At 43.0% G+C, this 15,712-nt stretch overlaps 1 protein-coding gene across 33 annotated transcripts in view; it reads right to left on the reverse strand.

The window, feature by feature from the left end:
* The window catches only part of adgrl2a (adhesion G protein-coupled receptor L2a), an 89,245-nt gene that overhangs the window by 15,524 nt on the left and 58,009 nt on the right, over positions 1-15,712 (reverse strand). For 27 of the 33 annotated variants that reach the window (XM_058639231.1, XM_058639227.1, XM_058639233.1 and 24 more), the window contains 9 exons: positions 7,388-7,684; positions 6,575-6,678; positions 5,647-5,832; positions 5,056-5,094; positions 3,108-3,291; positions 2,297-2,419; positions 1,564-1,769; positions 741-914; positions 300-509 (listed from right to left, as the gene is read on the reverse strand). In XM_058639231.1, the coding sequence (XP_058495214.1) occupies positions 300-509; positions 741-914; positions 1,564-1,769; positions 2,297-2,419; positions 3,108-3,291; positions 5,056-5,094; positions 5,647-5,832; positions 6,575-6,678; positions 7,388-7,684 (1,523 nt within the window). The remainder of the gene's footprint in view (positions 1-299; positions 510-740; positions 915-1,563; positions 1,770-2,296; positions 2,420-3,107; positions 3,292-5,055; positions 5,095-5,646; positions 5,833-6,574; positions 6,679-7,387; positions 7,685-15,712) is intronic. The other 6 variants (XM_058639235.1, XM_058639234.1, XM_058639229.1 and 3 more) reach the window with 1 other exon arrangement.

The raw sequence follows: 15,712 nt of genomic DNA on the forward strand, positions 1-15,712 counted from the left end.
AAAACAAGTTAACATTTATGGGGATGCAGTCACGGTGTCTGCAGCTTTAAGCAAAAAAATAGACTTGTCAGGTGGAAGACATGGCTCCTTAATAATGTATATTAATGGTGCTGTCCCTCTAGCGTCAGGGACAAGCTGGGAAGGTTAAAAACAAACAATGCTTTAAGTCTCATCAATTTCACCCTGAAAGGGTCTTTTGCTTTGTCGTGTGTGTGTGTGTGTGTGTGGGGGTGAGACAAGATAAAGAGAGAAGGAATGAATCAAAACTGAATCAATAGGGTGCAGTCGTCACAGCTTACCCTGGGTTCCGTCATATCGATACCAATTAGGAATATTAACTCAGCGATGAAGAGATTAATGCACAAGTTTTTGTGGATGGTGTTGCGGTCACTCTGCAGGCCCCGGAAGAAGCAGAAGGTGAAGATGCTGATGGTGAGGCAGACGAGGGACACCACGATCCCAACACGGGTGATGACGGTAAGCAGTAGCTCATGGACTCTATCGTTGACCTGGGGGAGGTGAATGACAAACCATTACATATTATAATTGATTTCTAAAAAGTTAGAAACATTCCGTTTGCGAGGAGGTGCTGAAATAGTATTATTTATCACCAACTCCTTTTCAGATTTTAAAATGATTTAATAATAAGGAAATCCTCATTTTTCTTTTTTACATTTGAATAATCTATAAATCTATGATACGGTTATTGACCTGCACAAATTCAAAAAAAACAGACATACCGAGACTTCGCGATGGGCCATGAGGATGGCGAAGTTGGTGAGATGACTGCAGGAGCAGGTTGTGTGTGTTTTATTGGAATCCAGGAGTTTGCAGCCTTGGGTGGACCAGTAGCCCATCATGCTCCTCTCAGAGTAATTCCAGAAGGAGCAATTGGCATTGAAGTAGTGCTCCATCTGCAGATAACAAGAGATATGGTTAAGTGTCCAAATAATTGACTGCCTGAAATTGAAGTACATGTAGAACACGGAGGCCATTTACCCCCTACTCATACAAAGCATTTTTTCCCACAATGACATGGATGAGGATTGTTCACTCCACAGCTCTTATGAGGCAATTCATATGTTGTATCTCATTTGGCACATGCTTGCAAAATACACCCAAGCATGCTTGCTTGTGCTGAGGCCTTAATAATGGAGACGCATAATTGTTTGACGGCATGTCTTTGGAATTGCACAATTTCTCTGATAAAGAATGGAGTAACACATGGCCCTCTGGGAGCTCTCGTGACAACTTTAAGAGACGGAAGATAATTGGTGCTCCAGTAATTTCATCCTAGATTGTATGGCTAATCTAGGAGCTAATTCCCCCACTATAAAAGAAAATGGGTATCATTTGTATCCCAATGTTGATTAAAGAATTAGTTTTCATTAAGAATTCACTAAAGACTCCTTTAATTTGATGTTCAATGACTTAAATAAACTGGTGACTGACCCAGACAGACATTTACAATTCAAATTGCAGATCTCTGTCTACTGTGGATGTTCCCTCCTGCAGTTTTTTTTTAAATATGACCTCTCGTTTCATTCGAGCTGGGAGACTCACATCAATGTGCTCCAGGGTAAAAATCACTGGGTCATTAATGAAGACACGGCTGGACTCCTTGTTGATTGAGGCAGCAATGATGTCGGAGTTGACAGCCACCGACACGTTACGACCATAAGCCTCGTTGGCCATCTTTATGGTGGCGTTTTCCGTACTCAGGAACTGGCCCAAGTTTTTGTAGAGGACAAAAACCAGCTTGGCGACTCCTGTAAACCGAAAAGACATCAGAGAATGAGGAAAAAAATCAGGGTTCTGTAGCAATATTGTAAACAGTACACAGTTTGTCTTTCATAAACATCAAAATGCATCGCGTCGTCCGGAGGTTTATTTCAGTGTACGCGACAAGAATGCAGCGCTACAAATTAGTGCCAGGTCAGTTTTGAAAGATTTGATATGCATCCGTTTAAATGACAGGACTCTCTCTTGTCATGCTTCTCCACTAATACTATTCATGACTGGAAACTAGAGTGGAAGTGGGAGAAAAAGTCACATAAATAGATGTGAGTACTTGTCCAATTGAGCTGAGTGAACCTGAAGAAGCCAGAAGTTGTTCACTCATGAATAAAACTAAGTAAAGTCATTCCCGTGTGAGGGAGTTTCTCCACTTTTGATACACACATAGATTCATTTTGTCGTTGCTCAAACACTGAATAAGCCCTTTGTCATATTAGATGAAAAAGGCATCATCTTTTTTCTCTTCTCTTTTTTCATGGGTAAATGACGGAGAGCTTACCATTCCGGCTGTTGAGCTTCACAGTGTTGGCCGAGAGCTGGATTGAGATCCCACCCTTACTGGATTGTGGGAATTTAAAATCCTGAACCTGGCCGTCTGTGCTGAGCACGTACACGTCTAGGACTGGCAGGTGCAGGGAGGCAGCAGGTGGGTTACAGAAGAAAGATGCAGGTAAAAAGACAACAAGACGTTATTATATAGTCATTATAGTCATTATGTAACTTTGATTCCAGGACAAAGATCACGCCAAAGCTTTTTTTCTGACATTTGTACACACAGTGAAATGTTGCAGAGATTAAAGGGGAGCTGAGAGAGCTGCACAATAAAAATGTCAGTCACAGGTTGATAATTTTATTGCACTCAGACTTTCTCTAATGTGCATAAAAACAGTGCTGGGAAAATGACCTTCATTTATGCCGAGGAAAATAAGGGAACTAAGCGGAGGCTGTGGATAAACAATGGAGTTTTTCTGACTCCACAGCAGGCTAATGTTCACATTAATGTATAGAGTTACAAGGTCTCGACGCATACATTTGTAAACTAAGCGTGCGCAATCAGACGATCCAGTCTATTTAATTGTCTGATATTCATCACTTTGTCAGTAAGCGACTCGTTAAACCTAATATGCGTTGTTCTTCTATTCCCCTGAGGTTTAAAGGCTTATTATGAAAACAAGTCCATTTTCAAGTGGCAGGCCTTGTTTTCCTATCACAAGAGTTACTCTCAACGAATTGAAAGTAATCAAATTAACTGAGCTTGCATCAGTGGAGAATGCTTGTCATTTGTTCGCCACAAACTCCGCCTTACTTACTTATATTGTCTGCAGGAACTTTGACAAAGGCGGGTTCCATGAGGTTGTCGGCAAGGACGAAGGCCCCCTCTTCCAGAGTATCCAGTAACATGGTGGCTGCGTGCGTTTGCTCTGTGCTGTTCATGTCCTGCCAAGATTGCAAGGCCTCTGGTCGCAGAAGGTTATCTACTGTGTCCACAATGGCCTGTGTCCAAACAAAAAAACACCAACAAACATCAATGCAAATAAAAACCAAAGACACTCGAGTGTCTTGGAAAGGGGGAAAAAAAAAAAGAAAGCATGCATAAAGCAGATACATAAGCAGTGACATGCATGACAACGTCTGATGTGATTTAAATAAATATGATGAGGGAAAAATAATACAGAGCAATATTTTGAAAGTCTATTGATTATGAAGGAGAAACTGCAGATGGAGAGAGTTGGTGCAGATTCAGTTTCTTTTTCAAGGACATTGCTTCAGGGCAAACGCCGGGTCACAGTGTATTGAGCCTATTTGCTCTGTCCAATAACAAGGTAGCAGGGTTCTGTTTAAGTGCCGAAGGCTGTTCAAATTCTCTAATTTCAATGTTCAGCATCATTTTTCTTCTCTTTAACTCCTGAACTGGGGTCAACTCGTACTTAAACACAGATTTTGGATTTACTCTTCCTGAAATGCATGCTGCAGAATGCAAATAAAAGATGTGATGTGTTTTTGTCATGAAATGGATGATTCCTGCAAACCTTTTTCCCTCTCCACACTTCCCACCATGACGCTTGGCTTTCTTGGGGAAATAAATTAAATCAATGTGTCTAATCAGGCCGTGGCTAGTGGAAAGGCTGGGGGGGTGTGTGTGTGTGTGTGTGGGGGGGGGGGGGGCTGCTAATGTGATGTTGTGTCAAGTATGGCAGATGTCAGATACTGCTGACTCAACAATCTGTGGTCCCAGATCCTCTCATTCTCTCATTAGTCAAATAAGTGCTGTCATTCCATTTGCAGTGACAAACCTTCTCTCATACTGTCAGTACCTCTGACTTTAAATCCACATGTCGTGACATTAAAAACCAAATTGATGATGTGACATTTTTAAGAGAGGTGGCGAGATGCTGTGTGTGTATTTCCCCCCCCCCTTTTTTTTTTTTCCTCTTTTCTTTTTATGAGTGCATGGCCGTTGACTGGCTAATTAGCTCAATCCATTTTAATACCCTCCCAAAGGAGAGATCTGGATTGTGGTGGGTGACTTTGGTGGCAGGTGTAGGACAATGAGCTCCCTAATGGTGGAAAGATATATATGGATGAAATACTTTGATGTGTGATCCTGATAGCATTCAATGAAACGAAGAAAAAAAAAAAAAAAAGATTTGACCTAAGTGACCCTATTACACACATACAGCTTCAGATTTGCACCTATAATTTATGAAACAAATGATTTCTATGACCTTAAACCTGTGTTCTGGTGAATGTTTTATATTACTTGTGATGAAAGGTCAGGTCATGGTCCTTCAAAAAAAAAAAAAGAAGCACGGACGGTGATCAACATGTATAAAAGCAGCGGAAATTTAAACAATGCAGCAGTTTCTTTAGTAAGTGGATAATGAGAGGGATGTAAGGGTGTCTGTTTGTCGTGGTGTGTGCTACCAGACGTGCAATACTGAACCGAACATAGACGAGAATGAAAAACAAAATAAACTATCACTGTCAATGCATAGAGGGGAAGAAAAAAAAAACTCAGCGACACATCCATGAAAAGAAGTCACCGCAGTAACTGGAGATGACATCTCTCTGACTGGGTGCAAGAGCATCTGTGTGTTAGGCAATTATTCAAAAACAAAAAAACAAAACAGGAAGCACAGGGAGGAGGGAGTACATGACAATGCAGAGTGCATGCTGCTGAACTTGGGTTGGGGGGCATTATCAGGAACAGAGCAAGGGGCAGCAGCAAGTGAGTGGACAGAAGCATTTCTCCAGTACCTTCATGTACGCCCTGCATGTCCTTTCTCGTTTTTGAAGCTTTTTTATTTGAGACAAAAAAAAAAAAAAGAACAGAGACATAATTTGCACAAGATCAAGCTTCTCAAATGATTTGTAAAGACAAGGTGCTGGTTGTACTAAATATTCAGTGACGTTTCCAGCCACTGAGGTGTCTCATGTGCTGCTGACCTGCTTGACGACCACAAAGTGGTTTGGCTAATGTTAATTAACCAAACACAGACAGAATACAGAAGTCTCCTCCCCGTCAGAGTCTAACACCATGCAACCATTTTGTTTCTGCTCTGTTTGTCTCACAGCGTATCTGACTTTGAAACAGGGACTAAGGGGACCAATAATAACAACAACAAGCTGTATTACCGCAGTGTTATTCGGGAGGAAGACCAAAGGGAAAAAAACAAACCAACAAAATAAAAATAATCTGCATTTCTAAGTTGACAGATAAACCCCCACAGGTCATGTAAACCTTGACTGCAGAGTGATTCAGCAAGAGAAAGGTTGTGGGAAAATTCACTCAAGGATTTTCTTTAAATAGTGATGTGTTTTTTCTTTTTTTTCATAGTTTTTTCATACCTTGTTAAAACTTCGTCCAGCTGAATCCTTCTCACTGGGTCTGAGCTCCTGCAGCTGAGCATCCAGAATGTCCACAAGCTGCTCCATGAGGCGCACTGAGGAGCTGACATCCCCGGCAAAGATGGGGCCTTTAGTGTGCTTTGCTAACTCATTGGCGAGGTTCGCTGCATTTTCCCCGCTGCGGATCTGCGGGGGGTGGGGGGGTGTTGGGTGGAAGGGAGCGTAAATGAGCGTCAGAGGAATGCAAGAAAAAGCGACTTTGAGGGTTCTTCACATCTGCAATTCTGACTTATCACACTTAAACAAGTCCTTGAAATGCTATTTATGAACAAAGGGTTTAATGTTTTCTTTCGAGCAGGAGATGTTGCCATGGTAGCATTTTTTTTTTTACTGTGTGGTGAAGTAAAAAAAAAAAAAAGGTACAAAAACAAGTACACACAGGACATATCTGCTCCTCGATCTGCATGCATTATACTCAGAGTAGAGGAAATACAAAGAGTTCATGTAAAAGGCCCTTACATTTAAGGGGAACAGTAATTTCTCCAAAGCCGGTTTATATTAAAGGCATAATATCATCTAACTTTCATCTCCTGTGTCTGCTCTACTTTAAAGCGAGTTGGGTGTCACATTTTTCTTTAATATATAATTTTGCAGTTCTTCTGACTGCAATGCGAGACATTTAGTGCTTTAGTTGTCCTATAAAATTCATATCAAAGTCTTCTTTTCCAGACTCCTTCTATAGCTGACAAATGCAGCTTTCAAGCTAATTTGACCCAGATTTACTCCCATCTTTGTAACAGTGAGAAAGACATTCAGAGTTGAAGTCTTCCATAAGGACGTGTTTTTATTATTTTGTCTGCACCTTCTTTGTTTTTAAGAAACACATTCTGCTTAGGAGGAAAAACAGTGAGGCATTGCCTATACAAACCTTCTGGGCTACTTGGTTGACCCAGTGGGAGGTGCAGTTGCTGAGATCAGGGCCCTTTGGGTGCCAGGCCCCAGTGGAAAGGACACATAAATAAGAGGCTGTGCCTGACAGGGAAAACAAGAACAGAGTAGTCAAGTTCAGTCAAGTCACGTCTAATTTATTTACTCACAAAGTCCTTTACTTGGCAGCGAAGGACAAATTAGAGATTTAAAAAAAGAAAAAGAGGAAAATGCAACCAAACAACATATTTACAAACATGCAAAATCATTAAAATCGCCACATAGTCTGTTTGAGCATGCACACAGAAACATCAGCCCAGGCATATTTTGTTTTCACTATGTTAGGCTGCTTCAGTGCTGTCAGAGGACAAATTACAGAGAAATTGCTGGATTCAGTAAACTACCAAACACATCGTGTCACAAATGTTTCTGCAAAGTAAATTCTCTCTCTAAAAAAATAAAAAAACATTTTTCAACAGCTTATCGAGCCACTTTTCTCCCATCGTAATTAGCCCTTATTTCACACACACACTCAAATGAGAGATTCGTGTCTCTAAGCCGGCTCTGAGAGACACAGTCGTTACGGATTTTGTAATCATGTTTTCAACCTGGAATGATACAGTCAAAAGCAAAAACCATTACCACCATTACACCAGTCTTCACTGATTCCAAGTGCATCCACTCGGTCTAGTGCTTACACATAATAACAACAAGTGTAAGGGAGAATATCAGGCAGATCTAACAAACTCTTCAGGTCACACTGAAAGCAGCAAGTGCTGGATGTGGCCCTGAGGTGAGCACAGGCCCTGTTTACCTCGCGTTCCTTTGGGGCAAGGTCGTTCCACAAGCATGCCCCTCTGGGTCTGAGGCCACATTATGTCTCTTCTCTCTGTGGCTTCGCAGTAACGCTGGGGTAAAGGGAAGGACTCCAGAGGTGGAGGGGAAGTAGTCTGTAGAATCACGGGAGGTGGCTTGGGTGCTCCCCTGCTGCCTTCCTTGAGCCCTGTTGTGGCAGTAGTGTTGGCCACGCCCCGGTGCACTGTGGTTGTTGTGGTGGCGGTTGTAGTTCTCTGAGGCTGAGGGGATGTGGTGACTTCTGACAGTGGTGGAGCTGTGAAGAGAGAGAGGGTAAAAGACACATTACATGAGGGTGGAGCAGGAGTTTGGTTCTCAGTGGCATACATAGTTCTCATGATAAACACGGTGCCGTTATGGGGATACAAAGAACAACACAACTGTAGTTTGAACTATGGCAGCAGTTTCAAGTCTGCTCATTAGTGTGGCCACCTGGGACACATAATGTGGTTAATATCAAAAATGTTGGTAACGACATTTTGGAAGGGATTCAAACCCTGACCTTCTCGTGGGCAGATGCCCTCATGTACCACAAAATTTTAATGGCGAGTCCACGGAGTAACATCCTTAATTTTTTCTTTTTCTCAAAATGTTCAACACTTTAATGCGTATACATCCAAGTATCCTGTTGTGTAAATTGCTGCTAAGTGCTTTGTGCAACAAGCGTATTTGCCTTCCCATTGACTATGGCTTATCCGAGGCACTCAGTCTGCACTGAACAAGACAATAATTACAGTAACATCCTCCTGGCTGGCAATCATTCTTGCCTGGGAGATTTTGTGGCATGGCTGATTAAATTTCACTAGAGCAACACAGAACCTGTACGGCGTACCACTGGTGCCTGAACCTTCATTTTACAGTCGTTTCTCCCTACAACTCTGATAAAAACAGGTGTGCAGTAACTCATGCAATGCCCCAGGCGAAAACAATATGTTTCAGTCCTGGGAAAGGAGAAAATAGTGCACTCTTTACATTTAACATGAGGCACTATGGAGAAAAGTGTGAGGACATTTGTCATATGATACGGCAGAGAAAAAGTGGGCAGCACTGTAATTACATATCATAAAAGTCAAACATGAGGGAGTTTTCATCGATGAAATGTCTGTAAATACAAAGTATTTGATACAAATCTACTGCACACCGCACTGTACCAAAGGGAAAAAAAGGAAGTGCTATATCCGTCAAAGGAGCTCTGATTGGAATGCAATGTGCACAGTGAATCTAATCACATTTGAGTACTTTGATTTCCTCCATTAGGCTGCCTGTAGAGCATGCAGCAAACGTGAAGAGGTGCCGTTGCACAGCTCGAGCCGAGCACTGACGCTCTTGGTAGTACAACCGCTGGTGAAAACATCGACGAGATGCAGCGACAAAGACGAGGGGGGGGGGGAGTCGGAGGCAGGACGGGGGAGACGGGGGGAGGGGCAGAATTTATGCACACAAAGAAAATGATGTCAGGAGGAATTCATAAACCTGTTAGAGAAGAGGAAGAAGTCCGCTTCTCTTTCTGTGGAGAGTAGGCTCTCACTGAATAATGGGGTCAGGCATCAGACTGTAAACCACCCCTCCTACACTTGCTAAACACGAGCACACACAACACGCACAAGTGCTACAAACACCACATGCCCCGCGATGTGGATGAAAGGCTTCAGCTCAGTTGAGCTGAAGGGAAATCATCTTTGCGGCTGGTTGCTACCTGTGGACTATTAGGCTGTACTGACCGGATGAGGGGCCACCCGGCAGAGTAGTAGCTAGCACTGGTGCTTTGCAGGAAAAAGGGTCGAATTTGCAGCCCGTTCTGAACGAGGGCCTTCCTGCACAGAGTTTGCATGTTCTCCCTTGTGTGTGTGTGTGTGTGTGAGTGTGGGTTTTCTCTGAGTTTTCTGATTTGCTCCCACAGCCCAAAAACCTGCAGAGGTTAATTGGACACTCTAAATTGACCGAATGTGAGAGTGAATGGTTGTTTGTCTCTGTGTGTTGACCCCGCGATGGACTGGCGACCAGCCGGGATTGGCTGCAGCGGCTCCTGCGACCCTCATGTGGAGGATAAAGCGGTAGACAATGAATGAATAAATGACCCGATGAGATGACTCTGTGTTCTCTCTCCTGGTGGGGGGGCATGGGACGACATATACACACAAACACACCCAAGCAGGTGACATAAAGGTGCACACAGCCGACTGGATGTTTTGACACTGAGCTGAAGGCAGACCTGGGCTGGCTGAATTCACCGAAGCATCCTTTTCTCCTGTCTCTCCTCCCCTGTACCTGCATCCTTTTACTTAACAGTGAGATTCACGGCTGCTCGGCCTGTCAAAGTGGCTGAGACAAAAACCTGTGCTGAGTGTCCTTACAGAAGTAGCATTTAGCAAGGTAAATGGTCTGTATTTATACAGCACTTTTCTAGTCCCGATGACCACTCAAAGCTGCTTCACATTACAGTTTTGCCTCTCACACATTCACGCAGCACATCTATGTGCGGCTCGTTTTCTATCACACATCTTTCATACCCACTCGAACGCTGCCGGCACGGCCATCAGCAGCAGCGTGTCCAAAATACATCGACATGTAGACAACCTCCAAGTTGAGAGGCGACTCGCTCTACCACTGAGCGACCGTCGCCCCCCAGGTGACAGTAAAAGTCCAAAAAAAGGAAGAAAAAATACCACCCTAAATGTCATACTCGCATGTAATATTGCAGCAATGAAATATTAATGACTGTGTTGACATAGTGTGAAAATATATATCTGTTTTTTGTTTTTTTTTTACTTCCACAAGATCCCAGGGCCTCTACGGGGCCCATTATAGGTTTTTCATTTCCAAAATATGAAAGATAATAATGATAAGATCCACGTCTTTGTGGGTGGGGAGTTTAGAATCCAGACAGAAATAAAATGAAAATGAATCACTGTTAGGCAGCGTGATTTAGGATAAAGGGCTCACAACTACAACCAATAAATCAAAAGCGGCATCGGCTGTGATCTCAGCACATTCCTCCTGCATGTCAAGTAACAACTATATCTTGTCTGCCCGCCTCACTCAAAGAGGGCCGCTTGTCATGACCTGCTGGGATGTCGAGCTCCACGCTCCAGTTACAAATGAACAATACAATTTCTTTGAAGTGCTTCTTTCACTGCTACCTGCTATCGGCAGAGAGACTGTGGAGGAAATTAATGTTCGACTTGTTTAATTTGAGGCTAACAACTACTGGGCTTGGCTCTCCTAAAGCTTTTGGGAAAGGGATTGCAAAATGTATGGATTTCGCTGTTGGGAAAAAGGTGTGAGGTGGATTTGCTGACCCAGTGTCTGTGCTGCATAAGACAGGAAATCCGAAAAAGAAACACACGACTATGCTGACATTGCTCAACGTTGTTTACCTATGCGTGTACCATCACAGACTACAGCTGTACGTGTCCAAGCTTCACGAACAGGGAATAGTGTGAAAATGACATAAGCAGAGGGGCTAAAATGATTCAGTCGGGAGGTGTCAATTTAATGTTTGTGATGCACACTAATCCTCTTTCCCTTTGTGAAAAAAGAGGCTAATGTGGATGTAGGCTATGTTTCCCTGCAAGACTCATGCATAAACAATGCAGCCTCTATGACCACTGCTGTTTCTGTGTACATATAGCGTGTCTACCCATAATCCTGCCAGCAAAAGAGTAATCTCAGTACCTTTATGATTTAGCTTGGTTTAATTTAATCCAATTAAAAATGGAAGGAATTAACCTATAGGTTAGGGTATTGAATTGTTTTTCCCCCCCATACCTTTTATGAGGCATCACTGTTTTTGTCTGTAGAAACATATGCCTAACACGATCATTGCGCCGTATTCTTTTGATTAAATGACAGAGATTATCACATGTAGACTATCGGACAGGGAGACACGGATCCAGGCTGTTTTAGGAATGTTGTCAGAGCATATGCAAACATATAGCCGTCCACACACATGTTTAGATTAGACTTTACCCGGACTCAGTATTCATGTCGGGATGAAAAATGAAAGCTGACAGCATGTGTGTCTTTTATATTATGCTTAATGACTTCACTTTTAGTTGGCACTGCATGGCTGTTCATCTGGGTAATGTTTCAAACACATTATCAGGTGATGTTTATCTTGCGGGGGAAGAAAAATGGTAAGAAAAAAAAAAAGATGGTGAGGGAACCCACACAAATCATTTATTTTAGCTAATTTCCCACATAAAAAAGTTATAAATGATTACCAGCTCTGACTCATCCCATGTCTATGCCCCACTCTGTCATGGCTTTATCTCGTGGCGATGTAAAACAAGGCTGCTTAGGGGATTTGCCTTTGTTCCCATTTTAGTGGGACACTGATTTTGTGCTAGAGTTAAAAGAAAAAAAAAAAAGTGTCTTTTGGGAACTGAAATGTGGCTCCTGGGTGGTAATCACCGCCAAATGGAAAAAGAATAGAAAAGAGTTAACAAGTCGATGGAACTCAGACAATTCAAAATCTGTTTCTGCCATTAGATGGGACCATGCTTGTTTTTTGTGTGGAGACCAAGAGAATATGGTGGGCGGAAAATAGCCCACCAGTTTTCAAAACATCCAGCACTGAGTGTATGTTAATTGAAATGAGATGTTGAACTGTGAAAAAAAAAACAAAAGTGTAAATTATTCCCTCTGCTAATGCTGCTGCTGAAATATCGCTCTTTCACTCGCTCGGTCCTCGCTGGACGCAGCCGTGCTTATGGAAATGGAGCTGTTCTTGAGTATGAAATAGTGTGATGATTTATAATACATTTGTGATGCATTTTGATATCTACCAATAATAACAATAATACACAAAGGAAATTGCATTACACGTCTTTCACTCTGTTGCATTTGTTGCCGTGGAGGGGAACATGGCGTGTGATTGCTTGGGTATCAGCAGTAAATATGAAGAAAGCTGAGAGAAAATTCACATAATTTCCCAGGAGTCGTGTCCTTCTGAGGGTGTGTACAGTATACGTCCATGTCGTTGGGAACAAAACCTAATAGCTGGATTATGTTATTTACTGCTGTGTCCAATATTTTCCCTTCTCACAACACAAACACATTGATTCATATGGGCACAGCCAGGCAGGCAGTCGGAGTGCACTCCCACACATACATCCATGCATTCTTACAAACACATGTACACATTCATATACACCCTCACACACAAAATGACACCAAAGTATAGAGAACAGACATAGCAGCTGCCAGACACCAGCCTGCCCCCCACCCCACCCCCCCTCTCCTTGCAGCTCTCTCTCAGTACAGTACGTGCCTCAAATTTCAAGCATTAACTCTTAAGTGTGCCAAGCGGACTGATATTTAATGCTGTGCACACAGAAGGGTGTCTATTTCAGGGTTGTCCGTACACAGTTGCGCGCGGACACACACATCCATAAGTTTGCACATGCATACGCACATTAGCACAGCTGGGGAACATGGGCCGTCATGCAAGTCCACGCACACACAGAGATTAAAGGAAAGTAGAAATATGAAGACATGATAATCAGCCCTGGGTAAAAGAAATCTCCGAGAAGGTGTTGTGGGGAGTTGACTAATAATTCTATTAATATGCTTCGTTTCACAGACAGACTGTAGTCAAACGAGGGACCGTGGATCCCCTTCGGCCATGGGGCTCAGCCGAAACCCATAATCACGCTCCCTCCTCTCACTTTCATGTCCAACAACTCTTTGAGAGGTTTCGAAATTCATAACCTCGGTTTTGCTGCTGCCCACACGCTCGTACGCTGTCGGTAGATCATTTGGCCACACTGTGCACAGTAGTTCAATATCAGCAGGTGCAGACATTCCAGGGTAAAGTGGTAACGGGCAGCTTGGGACTATGAGCAAACATTATCTCCAGGTACGTGTGTTTGGGGTGAGAAATTAATTTGTCCGCCTTGGACTGGCAACAACTGGTCCCGATGTCTCTCGATGTTCAGCACTGGAGAAGCGGCAGAGATCACGATCAGATTTCACAGGAAACAGGTGACCCTCTGACCTCATGTGCTGAGCAGCCTTTATTGCCGCCAGACAGCACACTGGTTAGGTATTATCCCACGATGTAATATCAGAGACACTGTGAACAAGACTGTAAATCCCTATCGTGGGATTGCCCCCCCCCCCCCCCGCCCCCCTTTATCGCCCCAGTTAAATTCAGCCCCGATATCGTAACTAAGAATGAGACCAGTGGGTCACGATGTCGAAGGAATAACGTCACGCTGTGTCATAAACTGCTGGTTAAAAATGCTACATGGGAGGAATAAAGAACAGTGGCTGGCATATAGGGAGACACTATAGGAAAGCAGTAAAAAAAAGAGGCCTTTTGCTGCAGATACACTCCCCAGTAGTGCCCTAACCTTTGGAAAATTCAAAGATCTATAGACACTTTTAAGTGCTATAAAAATAAGGCACTTGTTGAATTAGTCCATCACTGGCAGCTCATATCTTTTCATAGGTTGTCAATAATAGTATTTGAGATTTTAAAGATTTCAAGTGTCAGTCTTTTCTGGGTAATATGATCGTGTGAATGATGAGACGGCATGACAAATATTAAGATGTTCTCTTGGTTAGAATTAGAATGAATGTGTTTCTGGGCTCGATTACTGATTATGTACAAGACAAAACTGTCCTGTTTTTTGTGTGTTGCAGTTTTCCAAAGACAGCTGAGGATTTACTTCAATCCTGTCCCTTAGTGTGCAGTCAGAGAGTTGTAGCTGAAGAGCGGCCAAACAAGATGCATATATTGTACGTGTCGACATATCCAGATGTGAAGCCATAGCTCACGGGTGACAATGAATGAGGAGGAGTAGTATTAAAAAAAAAAAGGAGGGGAAAAAGAGAGACTGAAGAGAGAAAGATAGTCAGACAAAGAGGTAGACTGGGCAGAAAAGGTCAGGCCGACTGCAATAGAGAGATACTGAAAGAGAGCGGTGTAAGCAGACAGACAAAAAAAAAACTGCAAAAGGGAGAATATGACAAGAGAAGAGAAAAACAAAAGCAAAAAAGGTGATTTTCCACATCAATACCCTCTCCTTTCCCATTGCTGTCCACTTGGGCAGCTGACAGAGGGGTGGGGTGCACTGACAAGGCAAACACACAAATTGGCCGTTTTTTTACACATCCTGAGCCCTGCTCCTGTACCACTGCCTCACATGGAGCAGCCACAACTCTCTGCCATTTTAACCTGACCACCTGAGATGGCTGTGCAAGCTTCAGGTTGATGTAAAAACTATCCATCTCTCTCTCTGTCTCTCTCTCTGTGTGTGTGTGTGTTTCCTGTGTTTTTCCTGTAAATGATGCCACGCACAAGTTGACCTCTATGTAGGTGCTGCAGAAGACAGGGATGAATCATGGTGGTGCTTATTCAAGAGTTGTATATTCATCAGACTATAAGAGGCAGGCTCTCTGGGGTAACTGCTAATGCAGATGACTCGCAAGCATCTGTAACAGCTGAGCATTTTTGCATTGTAAAGCACTTTCGTATCACACATCTACAGGGCATTGTTTTGACCACGTGCAGAGTTTTGTAAGCTAATTGGCAAGTCGCCTCCGTGAGTTCTACCTTGTAATTTTGAACAAATTGGGTCATTCTCTGCCTTACGATCCCCACTTGCAAATGTATAATTTGGGGCCGCAGCAAAGACAGACACCGTATGCAAATGTATTGACATTTAAACAATTAAAGAGGAGGTCTTGATTTGTGTGGGCGTTAACTGCAGCGCTGGGGGCTTTTTTATGGAAGTGATTCAGAATCTAATTTTGCAACAAGGGATGAATAAAAGGTTCACCTGTGTCCCATCGTTCTGTTTGTGCATACTTCTGGTAAAAAATAGCTTTTGATATGCTTACTCAGTGGTTTGAGACCCTTTTTTTAGAGCGTGGCATGAATAAACGGTCCATGGAAATAGGTGCATAATGGGTTTTCTCTGGGCATACCTCATTTAAATCAATTTAATCATCTCATTTGCAAGACGCGACAAAGGAATATGTCTTTCTATTAGCTCCTATATGCAAGATGGGAAACAGACACGGGGCCATGGTTAAACGAATGGATTGTCGCACTGCTGGTCAAAGCTAAAAGAGGAACTTACTGACCCATTTTATGTCCACTTCCTGTGGAGCTGCTCGTTGGATGTGACCCCGTCTACTCTCCCATAATCCTACAAGCGATGATCTTGCCTCGACACGAGCAATGTTACTAGACTTGACGAGTACCCAACCGTCTGCCACACAGGGTCTCAAACATTACTGAGATGTGACTGCATTTCCCGACAGAGGGAATCAA

This window comes from Solea solea, chromosome 9 (assembly GCF_958295425.1).
Source record: "Solea solea chromosome 9, fSolSol10.1, whole genome shotgun sequence".
In the NCBI taxonomy this organism is placed as follows: domain Eukaryota; kingdom Metazoa; phylum Chordata; class Actinopteri; order Pleuronectiformes; family Soleidae; genus Solea; species Solea solea.